This window comes from Pleurodeles waltl, chromosome 4_2, assembly GCF_031143425.1.
Source record: "Pleurodeles waltl isolate 20211129_DDA chromosome 4_2, aPleWal1.hap1.20221129, whole genome shotgun sequence".
In the NCBI taxonomy this organism is placed as follows: domain Eukaryota; kingdom Metazoa; phylum Chordata; class Amphibia; order Caudata; family Salamandridae; genus Pleurodeles; species Pleurodeles waltl.
In genome coordinates, this window is record NC_090443.1 from 408,441,981 (window position 1) to 408,460,016 (window position 18,036).

The following is an 18,036-nucleotide window of genomic DNA, read 5'->3' on the forward strand; positions in this document are numbered from 1 at the left end:
GCTGGCATACTTATTGTTGTGCCAAACCTCAACATTGTGGCAAAATTATTTCCTGGAAGCCAATTAGTGCAAGGTCAATCATTTGTCAGAACCCTCTGGACCATACTAAATAGGTTGCCTCTTTTCTCGATATTGACTCCCTGAGCAAAAGACACACCAGAATTCAACTCCGGATAGCAAAAAAATGAAGTATATTTGAGGATGCGTAATCAGTATTGTCCTATAAATACTGCCTGGATAGCCATCTATGGCGGTTATGTGTGAAATTATCTGAAAGAGTTTTGAGATTCCATGCTCCCTCTGTCATACTGTGGCACATGCAGAGGACGGCCTCGGAGAAGCTCAGACTGGCATTTTCATCTCATCAACTTACTCAATACTGCTGATTCTAGGTTGCACACTTGGTAGCAAATTAGGGAATTCTTTATTGTTTTTGTAGTCATCCGAAGTGGTAATATCCATAGCTAGAGAAATTGCTTCTGGAGCTATTTTGCATCAATGTAGTCTAAAAGGTAAAGTGGTTCCTGTCAAAGCCAAGCTGCCATCTCTGAAGAGTAGACCAAGACATTGTCTCTAAAGCATTGGGCATGGTGAGGCAGAGGTTCTCTTTTTTGCTTTCAGATCTGGATTTTGATTGTCCCTATAAATCCTTTAATTAAATGTAGTCTCGGGAACTGCTTGGAAGCCCAAATGCTGCATGTTAACGTAGCAAGATCCAGCCTTTACATATAGTCAAGAGCATTAGAGGCACCCCAGTATTGTTCCTTGCAAAACATGAATTCTATCAAAGTAATAGATCTGACTGCTAGTATGTGTTTAATCTTTCTCCATTTTTGTTACATCCAAAAGATTGCATTGCCCCTCATAAGGCATTGTGTTCGTTGATGCTGCATTTCTTGTGTGCTACCAAAGTACATGACTACCCAGTAGATTTAGGACAAGTCCAAGTCTAGGAACCATTGAGGCTCACGTGAACCAATACTAACTACAAAGGAATAACCTGTAAGAGGCACTGTACTGTCCGTGGGATGTTGGTATTGACACATTGCCTGCATTGTGCTTCTGTGCTCTGTTAATTTCTAGTTTGCATTGTTTCTTTGTGTCTGTCTCCCAGCACTGTTCAAGAGAATGCCAGGATTCCACAATGTAGAAAGGGAAATAAAGTATAGACCAGGCATGTAAGAGGCAAGCATTCTAGAATTCTTGAATTTGGTGTGTCTCGTGGTATTGGAGTTCAAAATAATCCACAAATAAGCCATATTCCTAGCAGCTGCAAGAAAATATGTGAAATCTATTGCAGTAGGACCTTTGTGTTTCATGACCATCCGCAATCTCTGTGTGTCTCTTTCCCTGACTCATCGTTGTATGTTACAGTGTGTCCCAAAATGGGTACTCTTGATCCTGAATGCCTGAGATGATTTTGGACATTTTCATCAGTATTCCTTCAGTTGCAATTTGTGAAAGCATAAATTCTTTCAAATCTTTACTCAATGCACCTTTATTGGTGTATTAAAACTACACAGGCTCCCGATTGGATGTGGATTCCTGTTCTTGATTGTGATCTTAGGATTTCACAGTGCAACATTAAAATTAGCGTTACGAACCAAGGAGTTTTGAGTTCCCTTCTCCACTGAAGCCCTTTGAGTCACAAGTGGAAGTGTAAAATCTCACAGTGGACTGTTGAGCTTCGAAAGTCGCTAATGAGATTGTATCTTGAGACTGGTGAAAGGATTGCAGCACTCTTGCCTTAAGTGCTGATTGGTGTACCTTATCCTAAGCCAAGTCTTTTCATTCTTAGTGAAATGCATTCAGGTCACCTCCCAAACTATCTCTTTCCCAGGTGATTCCAAGGCAGCATTGACAGTAAACTGTCCCTCTTTGGGAATCGTTTGTCGGACACCTACATAGAGATCATAATTTGGCTATTGGTATTATCCTCCCTCTCCCTTTAGCGGTTTTCTGTATCTTACCATACACAGGCAAGACCACCATTTGGTGTTTGATGTAGTCACAGTGCTTAAAGAGATCTTTTGAAAGTTGTGCTAAATTTCTCTAATATGCATACTTTTAGCATGAATTCAACAATGAGGGTGTGTAAAACTCCTTCATTTTGCAAGCATCCAGATTGTAGGCAGTTCCCTTGTTTCCTCCTGGCGGAGTGAATCAAAGGTCATCCTCAGGAAGTCATCTCTCTATAACCCTCTTTATCACAGAATTTAAGAATGAAACAGGTTCATGAAAACCGAGGCTGCCATGCTGGAATGCGTTTGTGGAAAGTTGAAACTCCGCATGTTGTTTTCCTGCAGGTACTTTCAGGTTGCCCGCTGCTATCGTGATGAGGGTTCTAGACCAAACCGACAGCCTGAATTCACACAGGTAATCGCAAACGTTTGTCCTTTTTTTTCCAAGCGTACTAATGATGAAGGTTGGTAGTGGTTAAGTGGAGGTGGCGAAGGTGGCATCTTTATCCCTCATGTGGTAGCACTTTGGCTTTTGCTACAGGTACCCAAGTATGTCTGTCACAGGAGAAGATAGTACCGCTTATCCTTTTCTGTTCTCCTTTCTTCTACCTGCTCAATCCTTATCGTGCCCTTGGTGCTGCCCCGCCTGTGGCGGCTTCTCTTCCTTCATAATACTTAGTGTTATCCTTTTTTTCCTTCCAGCAGTGTTCCTGCATCCACCAGTGCTCCTCCTTCTCTTACTGGCACCACTACTCTGCTCTTCTGTCACTCATGCCCATCCTCTTTTCCCCTCCTCCACCTAATCCACTTCCCTCCTACATGCTCCTCCCTCTTTCTACTTCCTTTCACATCTCACCCATCATCTTTCCAGTTCCCACCTACGACTTACACAACTGTGTATTATTTGCCTTCTCTTCTTTTTGCTCCTTTTCTTCTCGCTGCACTCTCATTGCTCCTTTTCTTCTCGCTGCAGTCTCATTGCTCCTTTTCTTCTCGCTGCACTCTTATTGCTTTTTTTCTTCTTGCTACACTCTCATTGCTCCTTTTCTTCTCGCTGCACTCTCATTGCTCCTTTTCTTCTCGCTGCACTCTCATTGCTTTCTTTTCCTACATCTCCTGATGTCAGTCTTTTGTCTTACTTCTACCGTGCGTACCTCTTTCAGTTGCCGTCTCCTTGTTCTTGTTCGGCTCCTATTCTGTTCCCTTCTCTTGCTTCTGGTGCCTGAATTCAAGCTTATGTTGCTCTCCTTTCAGTTTTTGACACTCATTTTTTTTTTCACTTTAAGTTGCTTCACTTTTCTTCCTATGCTCCTGTGGAGACAGTTTATAGCCAGAAAACCAAATCCAACAAGATGCACTTCCTAAATTGTATTGTTTTCAAATTAAGACTTCCAAATTTGAAGCTATGTTAGTATTCATAAACTTGTATTTGTATTCTATTTTCTCTTTTATAGGGCCCGAGTCCCTTCTTCTAGTACAGGAATTAGGCTTCTGAAAATTCCCTTGGTTACACTGGTTTCTCTTTTGAACTAAGAAATGAAATAAGTAGGAATATTCAGCCTGGCACCTCGTCCTAGCCCTATGTTTATTTTTACACTGGAAATCTTACAATGGATGTCCTTAGAGATCCTCAAAATTAAAATGACTTTACACATTGTAGGCATGCTAAACTTATGAAGTCTGTTACACAAAAATGCCTTAAGCTCAGGCACTTTGTCTCCTGCACCTACTGTAAACATAAAGACATGCACCTCAGGCGGCCATAGCATCATGTTGCTTAACGTAAGAGCAAGCACATTGACATTTTTTGTGCTTGCGTAATTAATTTACTGTGTTGCTTTGTACATTTTTGCCAAACCACAAGACCCTAGTTTAACAGTAAATTTCCATTCCCAACATGCTTCTTTTTCCGACTGAATGCCCACTTGCAACCATTCTAGTGAGCCCACACATTAAAAAGCTTTAAAATTGTATAATCACCATTTCTGCAAAACAGTGAATTCAATAAACAGTCTACTTTTTTATATTGCTTTCCTCCGAATGTCAATATAACTTTTAATTAATAGTGTCCTTAATGTGGGTGAAGGAACATTAAGAAAAAATCATGTTTCAGTCCATTCACTGTGTATGTTCCTTGCAGTGAGTCACTCAAGTCTTGTTTACAGCCTACTCCACATCACATTATGTTGATGCGTTTCAACCTCCCTTTGTGTGGTCTGGGTTAGGGGGGTCTGCATGGGGATTATATCCTTGAATTAGTAGAAGGGCTCAGTTCCTCTTAGGCTCAGGTGCTATCTAACAGGGAGAAAATGTCTCTTTAAAATGTTTCTTCCGGCGAGGAGAAAGATTTTTAAGCAACATGTCGACATCATGGATTTTTTGCACATGTAAATACTTTTATTTACATTTATATGAAATTCATGCAGAGTTTACCTATCTATTTTGGGAAATCAAAAAAGTGTGTTAACCTAATTCTTGTACCCTTGATTTAAATATTCACAAGTGACAACAAAATATATATAACGAGCTGACGCTGTTTTGAAATACAGATAATCACTTCAAAAACAGTTAAGGTAAATAACCTACTCCACCTCCTCTTTTTTTTTTTTAAGCTCCCCTCCATGCACAAATCTAAACATTCTTTAGCTCATTATTTGTCCTGCTTTCCCTTCCTGATCACCAAAGCGCAAAGGACCCTTCAGCTGCTTGCTGAAATCATGAGACGGATTGCTGTCTTTGGAAACTTTTAGTGGGTCACGTGACAAAAAATGTTTGCCATTATATGTGACAAGTCAAGTTGGCAGTGGTGGCTTTGCATTTTCTGTTCCTCATTCTTGAGTAGACTCGTTATGGTCACAAGTTTTGTGACCGTAACCAGAAAGGTGTCTAACTGTCTCCTGTGTGGCGCTGGCTGACAATCTGTAAAAGTGATTATTGTTTTTTTTCATGTTTGTCTTGTGCTTTTTTAAAGGTGGATATTGAGATGTCATTTGTGGATCAAGCCGGGATACAGAGGCTGATAGAGGGTTTGCTACAGTACTCTTGGCCTGAGGAGAAAGAAGCCTTAACACCACCATTCCCTTCTATGACCTACGCGGAAGCCATGGCCACCTATGGCACTGACAAGCCGGACACGCGCTTTGGAATGAAGGTAGGTCCCCTGATTGCCTTCTAATATAAGCCAAGAGCTACAACAGGATCTCCAGCTTTCCTTTTAAGTATAGCGATAACCCTATTAGCAAATGATAGGCATTCTCTGTGTTTCGCCGTTTTCCTACATAATCAATTCCTGTTTTTAAGGACTGAAACAGCACTCCTTTTCATGAACTTATATGGACTGCTCTGTTCCTCAGGTTCTTCTGCACTAGGTACTTTGGCTTAGGAACCTGCAGTTTTTCTGCACTGCCATAACATACCTTCCTGCCCTGTACTCTGAAGCACCACCTTCCAGCAGATGGCACATTTCACAAAATTCAGTAAATTTAATATAGAGGAGCAGTTGTTGAGTTGTTTAGAACTATGGCGGTGGTTTGGTGTATGACCAAACCATACCTCCGTGCACATTATTCATCCCATTAAAAATGTTTATGACCATTTTTATGTGAGAGTTTCCAGTGTGAATACGTTTAATCAACATAAAAGAGGGCCCAACGATAGGATAGGTGGAATGCTTAAAAAGTAAAATATATGGTCATTCAAGCATTGATTTCACCCATGTATTCTTGCCATTCTTTTGAAGCGCATTTGACTCCTCCCTGAAGGGTGTACTGTGCTGTATTAGTTTAACTCTGAACATATGTCCTTGGACTATGTCTATCCAGATTTTCCTCAAATGCTGCTCCTAGCTGCATAAATGTTCTGGCTGTAGACACCAGAGTTGGCCCTTTGCTACTACAGCATAATGTGAGAGGCCTTAGCAGCAGGCAGCCAGATACTAAAGAGGCCGATGGGGCCTGTGCAGTGAGAGGAAGACCGTTGTTCTAGTGTTTGTCACCAGTCTGAGAAGTCATCTGATACAATTTAGGAAAGAGCTGGGCAGGTTTTCTGCACAAATGCATCACATTCATTTTAACTTATCCATATCGAATTTTTCATTTTTTTGAGTTAATTGTTTTACAGTACTACTTTCAGCAGTAGTATACACTGGCAAACCTGCCATTGTGTTGTGCAATGTATACTTTAGCTCCCAGTCAAAAGTGCTGAGTACCATTTTAATGAGATCCTTGAGTGAGCAGCACACAAGTATGGCTCTCTGCAGAAGTACAGCATGCATACCCCTCACTAGGGGTGGAGTCGGATATCCTAAGTCCAGTCCCTTATTCCTGGGCTGAAATTATCTTTATGATACCTTTGTCTCACTCTTTCAAGGAGTCCTAAGTAGGTGTGTATGAAATTCACATAATTTGCTTTTGCGTATTTATGCAAAATTACAGCAGAATTACACAAAATTAAGTGAAATGCAAATTCAACATTTGACACTATATTTTAGTGCACAGTGGATCCTCATGTCAATTTGTACTACAAGAACTCATTCGAACTAAAGCATTACAAACAACACCCATTCATGTTCTGTTGTTTCAGTGTGTTTGCAGTAAATTTTTACAGAGAATTGCGCCATCAGTGAATGGCATGTAATTACACGAAGTGATGGAATGGCATAATTTTGGGGAATTTTGTATAACAGATGTAACTCAAAATTACGTATATTACACCAGCATTGTTTAAATCTCTCCCAGGTCTAGTCATAGGTAGTGTTTGTATTTTGGCATGGGCTAAAGCTGCATTGGCAAAATACAGTTGAGCAAGAATAATGACACTATTTGTATTGGTCTCTGCCACACATTAAGCCCCACCCTGTAAGTATTTGGCATTAAAGAAAGAATACTCCTAATGTAGTACTCAAATTGCAGCTATTAAGGCTCAAGGTTAGCAAATTTTGGGTAGGTACAATTTAGGTCACTCATTTCCCCTATTCCAAACTTCTGATGACTGCAGAAGTCTACATCTTTTCCTAAGATATCAAAAATGCAGTCACTGACGGTTAGTTTAAAAAAAAAAGAAAGAAAGAAAAGAAAAACACAAAACTCCAGTGCCTCTAACTGGTAAGACAATTCCCATACCAATTTAGAAAAATAGAGTAGCATTAAATACATATGACATCTAAACAAATAAATCCAATCAGTAGAACTGAGGTTATGAATTTTTTATGTTTTTATTGAAATCTGGCACCTAAAAGATAAAGCCATCAACCTTAGGCTTCTTGTCGCATGAGACCGGGTCAAAGTCAATAGTTAGGGCTGACCATGATGGCACCCGGGGTAGATTAACTAGGTGGTTTGGGCCAAGTCTCTACTTACCTTCGGACCTAAAAGAAATTTCAGGAAAAGTTCTTGAGAAGGTAGAGTCTCAACATGGCAAGGCAGCTGGCTGTATCTGAGGCAGGGTTGTCAAAGCCAGAGAGCCGTTGGACGAGGTCCTGATAAGCTGTCAACAAGGGTAGAAAAAGCTCCAATTGGGAGAAGCTGGATTTCCAGGCAGAGGATATCGTCATCGATGGGTCCTGTTCATCAAGCCTGGGGAATATGTCTACCTTTGGACTAGAGTGCAGGCTTTATCCAAAGAGGGCTCCATCAGGATGGATACTGCTGTTGGGAAGTTCCGCTGAAGAGGATCTGCTGCTGAGAAGAAGAATGTAGCAGAAGTTGCAGCAAAGTCAATCCCACCAGCGATGCACCTTTGTCAGACTGGCTTACAGGTATGTCCCTGTCTGCTTTCGGTTCTCAGAGCAGTTTTTACTGGAAAATGTTCCAGGTTTTTGATTTTGGTCAGAGGAGGCCACTTTAGCACCTCATCAAGAGTCCAGGGCCTGAGGGGGCACAATTAAGTTGCAGGATCTATTGAGCTTTTTGTATCCTTGTAGCACACACAGGAGACCAGCCAGCTAGACCTTGGAGTCATTGTGGTGGTCCTGGTTCAAGGAGCAGGTCCAGTCTTCCTTCCCCAGTGGTAACGCATCAAGGACGTCTTTCCAGCAGCAGGGCAGTCCTTCTTCTGAGTCTTCTACATGTCCAGAAGTGATCTGAAGAATGTTTCTGGGGTCTAATATTTATACCTTGTTCCAGCCTTTGTGTGGGAGGGTATATACAGGCCTACCCCTACAGCTGGGTCTTGAAAGCTCTTTCCTTCCTCTGTCAAGGCTCCAAACTGTGGGTTGCCAAAACGCTGGTGTCAAGTTTCTTTGTGTGTGCTGGAGGTAAGGTCCTTTGAAGTGTAACTGGGGCAGGGTACAGCTCTGCCGCCAGCCCTCCTGGCAGGTCTAGCCCATCCTGCCCACATCTTGTTGCCTTTTTGTTACTGTCTGGGAGGAATACACAAACCCCAACAGCTGGGCCATTCACAGTCATTCTGCACTGGCAGAAATGACTGGAACAGGAAATGCAAACTATAAAAGTGACATTTTAAGAAATGTGACATGGGTGAACTTGGTTCAAGTACATCAGTGATGAATGTGAAAGACTACTTATTGTAGCCCACAAGAAGATATTCAAAGTGTAATTGACAAATAAGTATTGCTTTTGGGTTACTAACAGTCCTGTAAAGGGATCATAGCATTGTGGTAACAATCACAAACCTTATTTCGTTATTCACTGTATCACACACACTGAACTAAGAATAATAAACACCAATAAGTTAAAAGTATTTATTACTAAAGGAAGAATCTGTTTCTTAGTACAGCAAAACAACTACACAGAATATTTTAAAAACACCAAGAAGACACATTATAAATAACAAAAATAGTATGAACATTTCTAGCATGTTTTAAAATGTCATCTAAAAACTACTTCTATACTAGGAAAGCTTGGAAGGCAGAGCAACTTGCAGTCTAGAGCTATTTAGGGAGATAAGACACACTGCATACCTTGTTGACAGCAAAGGCTGTCTTTATCTGCGGAGACTTGAAGACAGTGCTCCCTGCAAAGGGCAAACACGAGCTGCGGTAGTGGTCCTGTCTTCCTCCGGGATTCACCTTTATCAGCTTCAGGCGAGATGTAGCATCTGCAAAGTTTGCTGGCAGTAGGTGAGACCGTCTCTGGTAGAATCCTGGGGGATATGTGGGCATAGGACCCCTCCTGACAAGTGGTCAAGCAATAGTTCTTATAAACTAAATCTTATTAGAAATTGGAATTTCTGACATAAGTTTGGGAATGTCTGAAATATATTATGTGCATCAAGGTGTGCTTCCCAGATGCTTCCTTATGAAGATATAAGGTGAAAGGACGTCAATTCAGACTACACTATTATGGTTATATGTCTGTATGTGTTCTTATTTAACCTTGACATGGTCAAAAGTAGACATTTAACCCAGACAAATGTCACATCAAGTGTTGTATCTGTCATTGATCGGATGGCTTGACGCTTTCACAGTTCTTAGAAAGATAAGGTCAGGCAACATCAGTGTCTAAAGGCAGACATGACTATGATTCTGCATAAATTGTGAAAGATTGTGACTTCCATTGTATAAGAATGAAATAGCCAAAGAAGACTGTCACAGTTAGAACACTTCCCCTAAAGCACACAGAGCTCAACATCCTACTTGGAGAAATACTTCCATCATGCTTATGGGAATGTACATAACACTCTAAATATGTTTCTGATCCAGTTGGCCTCGTGGCAGAGGGATCTCCTTGAATGGGAAGTAGTGGAAGAGGTGCATATGCGTAATGCCTGCAGGGACAGGGGGGCCTCGGAGGCAATCATGCTGTGGGGGTCTCCATAATTTTACAGGAGGATAAACACGATTCTATGGATGCCGCTAGTGAGGGGGAGTGATGTGGGGCACTACTGTAATCTTTGATACCATGATCTTTGAAGGCTAGAAGTGTTACCAGATGGTCTCCTTCCATGTGGGTTGATGGGTCACTTGGGCATCGGAGTGTCGTGGAGTGCAAGGGGCCCTGCTCGGTCGGCAATGTGACCTTGGATGTATGTATTGTCCTTCGCTCATGACCAGGTCTATGAGACCGTCCCTTCATTGAATTATTAATATGCACTGATTGTTGTACTTCTTATGTTGTTGTATTGTTAAATCATGACTGATAACAGAAAAGATTACAAAAAAAACAATAAAGTTATAAAACAAATTTTTAAAAATGTTTCTGATCTTGCTACGAAGAAGACCTGCAATTACTAAAGCCCCGATGCAGTGCTTAATGTGTGCTGCTTTTTCCGGTGCAGAGCACTGGCACTGATTTTTCTGCCTGAAACATTTACTGCGGACGGAGGATGAGAAAAACGAGAAAGGGTCACAAAGAGGGAGAAAGCAGAACGCTGCAAGGGTGAGCTGAAACGGCAGGGAGTGGCTATCAATGGGTTGAAGAGGCCCGTGATGGCTTCAGGATCACGCTGCCTCAGTATTTCGTGTTTGCACATTTAATTGCAGCAGTTGCATGTTTAAGAGGAGGGCTTTGGGCACTGGCACATTTTTATTTACAAATTAATCACTGCCCAGATATAATTTACTAAGGCTAGCTGTATAGAAGCATGGTCTATATATTTTTTATTAAAAAACGGACTACTGTAAAAACTGGAACAATAAACCATGGTTCCAATTTTGAGGCATCCATTGTAACCCTTTTATGTCCCCTGTATGTTTCTGCCTCTCAGAAATAACTGTATTTCCAGTCTTCCTCTCAAATGCAGATGTGAGGCATGGAACTGTGCCCATATATTCAATTACAATTGTCATTTGGTATAGATGAAGAATAGCCCCGCATAAGATTGGGCAAATGTAGAAGCATCAGGAAGGGGAAGTGGTATATAATACAATAACGTGAAGAGGGGTCTGGGATTGGGCAAAACAAAAGCAGGCCTGTTACTCTGCCAGGACAACTTGCCTGACCAAAACATAGGGGAGTAATCTTAGATCACCATATTCATAATGAAAACTCAATATCTCTGTTTGTTCTTAAGTCTAACTTCTATGTTGTTTTGTTAATCTTTCTCAGTGGATACCTACTCCCATTGACTCTCTTCTTTGACTTCTCCATCAGATTGTGGACATCACTGACTTTTTTAGGATGTCTGAAGCGGAGTTCATGCAGAGAGCTCTGAAGCAGCCCGACAGCACTGTCAAAGCCATCTGTATCTCCGAAGGAGCGGTGAGTGCATCTGCAGTAAGTTATCACAGATATGAATGGTAAGCGATTTGGTACTTGGAGACTGTGGTGAGGATTGCCATTTGTGAGCGATAGGTCTGTTCTTTTCTAATAATGTTTCTATTTTCTGCACTCTTTACACCAGTAGTTGGCATTTCTGATGGATACGAACTGCAGATTCCTCACCAGTAGAGTATTCCTCAGGCATCTGACTGGATTTGGACACTTTCAGAGCAGTACTCTGCATGTCGCCTAGCAGCTGCACATTGACTTCATTCCACTACAGCAGTGACAGAGTGAAGCTGCAAATAAGCACTATTCCTGCATTGCAGCATCACTAACTTGCTTTCTGAACCTTCCTACCCAGATCCACAGCTTCACTTCCTTTTTTGGTTGACAAATTCCTTACAAATTCTTTTCCAGTGTGCATGGGAATGCTGTCCCTACCAAAGACTACAGGAGTCAGACCATGCCTTGAATGTCGGAAGTGGATGGCAGTGACGTACCCGAATGCGGTCTGCCTCATATTTTTGTGTTGTGGGCACGACTCCTAGACTTGCAAATAATGTGCCTTTATGCAGACAAAAGAGATCATGGACAGTGAAGTGATGTGAAGTTGTATGACGCTGAACAATGAAAGAAGTCTTGGACCTCGCATAAGACCTGCTCCAAGTCGAGGACAGAGACTCGTTCCTACTCTCGAGCCGCTCCTGTGGCAGATCATCTTTACTGGCGAAGTTGTACAATAGTCACAGTCCAAGAGGAATATCAAGAAGTCACTGCAGGTCTCTACACCATCACTCCACTCTCTGTCCAAAGAGAAGTCTGGAGGATGTCAAGGTGTCAACCAATCTTGCTCCTGATTCCCGGTCATCCCGTAATACCACAACCTGTCCCATTGTACCCTGATTTCCCTAGGTCACTGGCATTGTTAAGAATGTCAAGGCCTTCAAGTACACCCTGCTGTTTATTTCTGGCACTATTCCGTTTCCCACTGGCATGCCTTCAGGTCCAAGGATCCACAAGGTCCTCCAGTAGGGGTACTGACTGAGGATCCGTCCTCTATGTTGTCTGTGCCCCTAGAACACACACCTGGTTCTCTTCCAGGGGATTCTTATCAATAGGCATAAGCACTGAATAATCCCACCTACTTGCGGGGTATAGGAAGCTGGCCTGGTGTGTGGTGAGCACCTATAGTGTTATCACCTTATACCAGGTCCAGATATCCCCTATTAGTGAGGTGTAGGCAGTGTCTAGTAAGCCAGGGCTCTCTAGAGGTAGCTGTGGATAAGCAGGCAAGACATATCTAGTTAAAATGCAAAGCTTATGCAATACCACTACAGTCACACAGCACTTACACACATAAAAGAACCACACAGTGCTACAAAAATAAAGGTACTTTATTATGGTAACACAACTACTAACGCACTGTATAGGCAATACTCTATTAGCAGGTGAGTAAACACACTATTATATACACATTATTAATCAGGAATGGGCATAGAAAGCAATAGAAAACAGTGAAATAACAGAAAATAGTAGAGACCCTAGGGGGAGAAAGCCATGTTCTAAGTAAATGGAATGCAAAAGGTGGGCCCCCACCCAAGAAAGTGGAATCTATAGCGGGGAGCTGGAGGAACTAGTAATCCCAAAAGGTATGTACCAGGGTGCCCCCAGTGACCAGGAGAGAAGAGGTAAATATCTGGTTTTCCCCAACGCATAGGCAAACTTCGTAATAGGACTGTCCAAGACTAAGAGAAAAAGAAGATGGATCCTGACAGAAGAGGACCTGCAAATAAAAGAGGACCAAGTCCAGTTCCATTTGGAGTGTCCGGTTGGGGCAGGAGCCACTGCCCACCCTTCTGGAGATACAAGACCAGGTCGACAGCGAAGACCAGGAGTCGGCTATGCAGCACAGGAGCAGGAGGAGAAGAGTTCCATAAGTGATGTATTCAATGTCCCACGTCGAAAGGAGTTGCGGTCAGTCAGTGGTGTGGAACAACCACCAACAAGCCTTTGCAAAGACAAGAGTTGCAGAGCTTCTGGGGACCAGGAAGGTCCGGGGGGGACTCAAGCCAAGGAGGGGAGTCCCAGGCGACCCTCAGCAGTGAGGCGAGCCAGAAGTCGAGGATGCAGCCCCCACAGGCAACTCACAGGCAGCAGGCACAGGAGTCGTAGTGAGGCCCACTCAGCACATCTGGAGAGGAATTCTGTGTCGCTAGAGCAGCAAGCAGGAGACTGTGCTTGGCAGGGGAGAGCGCTGGAGGCCTGGGCTACATGGAGCCTGAAGATTCCTTGGAAGAAGAGCCAACAAGCCTTGGTAGCTGCAAGAGTCGCAGTGCACAGGGGTACTGTCCTGCAAGGAGAGTCAAAGACTCACCACCTCCCAAGTTGGACAGCTGGTAGAGGGGACCACTCCAAACCACCACCTGTAATGCAGGATCCACACAGTTTTGCAGGAGAGAGGATCCATACAGCCGGTCATCGACAGTTGGTGCAAGCGGATGCAGGGGAGTGACTCCTTCACTCCAAGGGAGATTCCTTCTTGCTTGTAGCGCAGACTGAAGACTTGCTGCCCTCAGAGGATGCACAGCTGGGGAAATGTTGCAGTTGCTGGAAGGAGCCAGAGAAACAATGTTGCAGGGCGAAGTCGTCGCTGGAGCTGCAGATTGTGGGTTCCTGTGAAGTCTGTTTGCAGTTCCAGTGGCCAGAAGTCGAAGTAAACGTTGCAGAGGAGTCCTGCTGCAATCTTGCATGTCGAATCTGAGGACCCACCCAAGAGGGAGACCCTAAATAGCCCTAAAAGGAGGATTGGTCACCTAGCGGGGTGACCACCTATCGGGAGAGGGCTGTGACGTCACCTGCCTGACCTGGCCACTCAGATGCTCCCAGGGGCCTCTGCCCACCTTGGATTCAAGATGGCAGAATCAAGTGGCCACCTGGAAGAGCTCTGGGCACCATCCCTTTGGTGGTGATGCACAGGGGAGTGATTAATCCCCTTTCCATTGACCAGTCCGGGGGTCCCGGACAGTGTCATGCCTTGAATCCACTTCAGCTCACCTGGTCCCAGTGCATTCTGATTCATACAAAACCCCTCCTCTTCTGAGGCTCCATCACCTTTCTGAGTCAGATTCTGATCAGCCTAATGATGATGGAGAAGTTGGAGGTGATTTAGCCCCACACTGTGATGATGATGCCATTCACATAGATTTGCAAGAGGCCAGTGGGCTGGATGCCTTCCCAGACACCAGAGTTGGTGCCGCCCATTGGACCCCATATGGAAAAGAGTACATCTTTTGCTGTAATGATTAGATGAGCAGCTGAGGTCCTAAACGTACAGCTGTCTTCAGTGGAAGTCAAAATTAATGTGCTTTCTGAAGTTTTGCACCCGGGTCCAGCTTCATCTGAGGCCTCTCTCCCTTTCAGTGTGGCCTGATTCAAACCCTCATGTTCACTTGGGCAAAGCCCTTCTCTGGCTCGCCAGTAAACAGGCAAGGGGCAAGGCCCCATAGACCAACACCAGGCTACACAGACTTTCTTACACACCACCCGACTCCTGAGAGTTTGGTGGTCCAAACTTCCAGCAGTAAAGTTATCTGTGATAAATTCCCTACGCCCCCTCTGGACAGCAAAGAAACGGGATTGAGGCATTCGGAAAGCAGATGTTCCCATCCTCCAGCTTGGCATTGTAAATCCATCAGTGTGGTCTGAATATTAGGTTGTGATACACATGCACTTTGGAATATAGCCAGTGAGATCTTCCCGGCAATCCCAGAGGAGATTCAGCCTCCCTGGCTCAAATGATTCAGGCAGGTCAGGATGCAGCAAGGTATGTTATTATAGCTGGCATGGATAATACTGACTTCTTGGGATGTGCAGTGGGCACTAATTTAGTGCTCCACTTTCATATGTGGAAGTGATCCACTGGGGCTGCAGGCGTCCTTAATGGTTATGTCTCCTGATTGGTCCCACCTTTTTGGAGTAAAATGCTGATTCTACCCTGGAGCATTTTGAAGAAAGCAGATCGACAGAGCCTTCTTTGGACCTGTCTACCCCTGCACAACTGTTTACTCAACAGTTCTGAACCTTTTGTAACTATTCCGGGGACCTGTGTGTAGGTGCCGCCAAGCTCCACCACAGCAGTCGTCCCAGTCCTCTCAGGACTGAGGATGGGGGGGCCAGGCAGACATTATGCAGGTCACTGTCCCTTATCAGTCTCCAAAATGTTTTATTTTGTCCTTAGCAGCACACAACCATCCCGTGGGAGGCAGGATGAGAGATTTTCTTCCAGAGTGGCATCGCATCGCATCCAGCAAATGGGTTCTCCAGGTAATCGAACACAGCTAACATCTTCCATTCTTTTCCGACCCACCTGTACCCCATAACACCGGCTTTCGGAGGAGCATCTCTCTATCTTCATGCATAAGGTGCAGGCCCTGTTGGCTAAAGGGGCCATCGAGAGGGTGTCTGACCTGGACATAGGGACACATTGGTACCACTATTACTTCCTCTGCCAGAGAAGGACAGAGACCTTCGTCCTATTTTAGATCTTCGCACTCTGATTGCTTTCCTTAGGAAGGACAAATTCAAAACGCTCATTTTGATCCAGATTCTGTCTGCCCTGGATATTTTCATGCACCCATCTGCCGTCTGAAGATGCTACCTGCGGTTCAAGGTCAGCCAGGAACATTTTCTGTTTGCCGTGCTCCCATTCAGCTGTTCGTGAAAGTCATGGCAATGATTCCAGCACATCTTTGGAGGTTGGATATGACAGTTTTCTCCCTACCTCGACAACTGTTTATTGATGGTGGGCATGATATAGTCGATCGTAGACTATTTCCAGACCAAGTCAAACCTCTTGACATATTCGGGGTTCTCGAGCAACGTTCCGTAGTCACACCTGACCCCTTCACAGAGGCTTCCATTCGTCTGAACCATTCTGGATATGGTGCAGTTTCAAGCCTTCCATCAGGTTCCATTCAGATTGTGATCCTGATGTTTCAGCCCCACTCCTGAATCTGGGAGAGTATGGCTTTGTAGCGTTTTAAACTGTTGGCCTCATGCATCCTGCTTGGCCTGTTTGCCAGGATGCATATGTAGGTTAGGCAGTGGCCTGTTAAGTTTTAGTGGGCCTTGCCCCAAGAAAACCTGCTTGTTGGCATCCAGGTTTTAGAGGAGACTGCACAAGAGCTGCAGTGTCTAACTGCAACCAGACCAGCAGCAGACCCTCTCCCTTCCCCACCGAGACCTGACGGTGGTGACAGATGTCACTGCTGGGTTTGGGTTGGTAATCTGAGAGAGTTGGAGATGACTGGCGGAAACACAGCTCCACAAAAATTTGTTGGAGCTCTGGGCTACCCACTTGGGGTTAAAGGCCTTCCTGACATCTATCAAGGGAAGGCTGATGCAGGTTCTCACAGACTATGCCATCAAAATGTGGTATTGCAGCAAGCATGGTGAAGTGGGATCCTGGGCACTGCAACACGTAGTGGATCATGAATGGTGACTACATCCTTAGGTAGCACAGGACATCTTCTGACAGTTGGGAGAGCCCTGGCTATATCTTTTCGCCACTATCAAAATTCGCAATGTTATGACTCCATAGCGTTGAAATTCCCAAGAACACACTCTCCAGAAGACTCATTCAGGCTAGAGCATGTGACTCCTGTATACCTTTCTGCCACCGCCTCCCCCGCCTCACGTTCTGATCAGGAACAAACAGGCCTAAGTCATCCTAGTAGTCCCATTTGGGCCAAGACAATGTGTGGTACCCAAAGTGTCTGGGATTGAGCATTCATACTCCGATCAGGCTACTGCTTCGGTAGGATCTGTTGCAGCAGCAGGGCAGAGTTTTTTTTTCTCCTGAACCTGGTCAATCTACATCTCCATGCTTGGAGACTGACCAGCTGCAGTTAACTGCAGTTGATTTGCTACTTGAGATTGTGGATGCCATCCTCTTGTCAAGGTGTCATTCTGAAAAGTGCATCTATGCCTGGTGCAGGAACAAACTTGTGGCCTGGAGTCCGCAGTACAGACTCTTTGCTAGCCAGACTGTTGCGTGTTTTACTTTTTGTTTTGTCATAAGCCCAGCAAAGCCAAGCAGTGGACACTATGAAAATATGTTTGACTGCCATTTCAGCCCTTTTACATTTACCGGACCTATCCTAAATGTGATAACATTTTATTGAAGGATTAATGCACGTTACCTCCCAAACTGTTTATGACCTAATGTGCACTCCATGAGCCCATGTATGGCTGTTTGCTGTGCCTTCTGACTCACAAAACTTTCTTTCTCATTGCGATCACTTCAGCTCATTAGGTGAGTGAACTACAGGCTGTATTGGTGCAGCCACGCTATATCACCTTTTTAGGTTGCGCCTGCACGGTAAGTGTTTGCGCACTGTGCTTGCGAAGTCTTTTGTTAATAAAAGAAAAAATCTTAAAAGGGGCTTAGATCCTGCCCCTCACCTCAACTTACCATTGGCTTATTCCAACGTTACTCTAATATACCAGCTTCTGATTGGACAGTATGTCGTCTCCTTTGACTTCCTGCTCTGCTCTGTCGTCCATGCCATCGTGTGGAGTTTGGACCAAGTACAGCTTCTGGTCACTGCCAGTGGCTACTGATCAGTGTCTTCCTGTTAGCTGCTCATCATTTTACAAGTTCTTTTTTTTTCAATTACGACCAGCACTCCATAAGTTGCATTCATTTTCTAGAGTCTGGGAGATAAAGTAGTTCTCCCAGAGAAACAGGCTGTTTAGCCGATGCCCAAACCTGGTTCCCCAGTGCCAAAGCCAGAATGACAGTTGTAGCATGAAGATAAGCCTTCTTATTACTCCGTACATGCACTGAACAGACATTTATGAAGCTGTGTGCACTCGCTTCGTGCAGTGACTTTTCTCTGGCATGTTTTAGAACT

The 18,036-nt window shown here is 44.1% G+C and overlaps 1 protein-coding gene across 5 annotated transcripts in view; it reads left to right on the top strand.

The window, feature by feature from the left end:
* Positions 1-18,036, top strand: part of DARS2 (aspartyl-tRNA synthetase 2, mitochondrial) — a 149,686-nt gene that overhangs the window by 59,319 nt on the left and 72,331 nt on the right. For 3 of the 5 annotated variants that reach the window (XM_069231585.1, XM_069231584.1, XM_069231586.1), the window contains exons 10-12: positions 2,307-2,376; positions 4,933-5,112; positions 11,012-11,134. In XM_069231585.1, the coding sequence (XP_069087686.1) occupies positions 2,307-2,376; positions 4,933-5,112; positions 11,012-11,134 (373 nt within the window). The remainder of the gene's footprint in view (positions 1-2,306; positions 2,377-4,932; positions 5,113-11,011; positions 11,135-18,036) is intronic. The other 2 variants (XM_069231587.1, XM_069231588.1) reach the window with 1 other exon arrangement.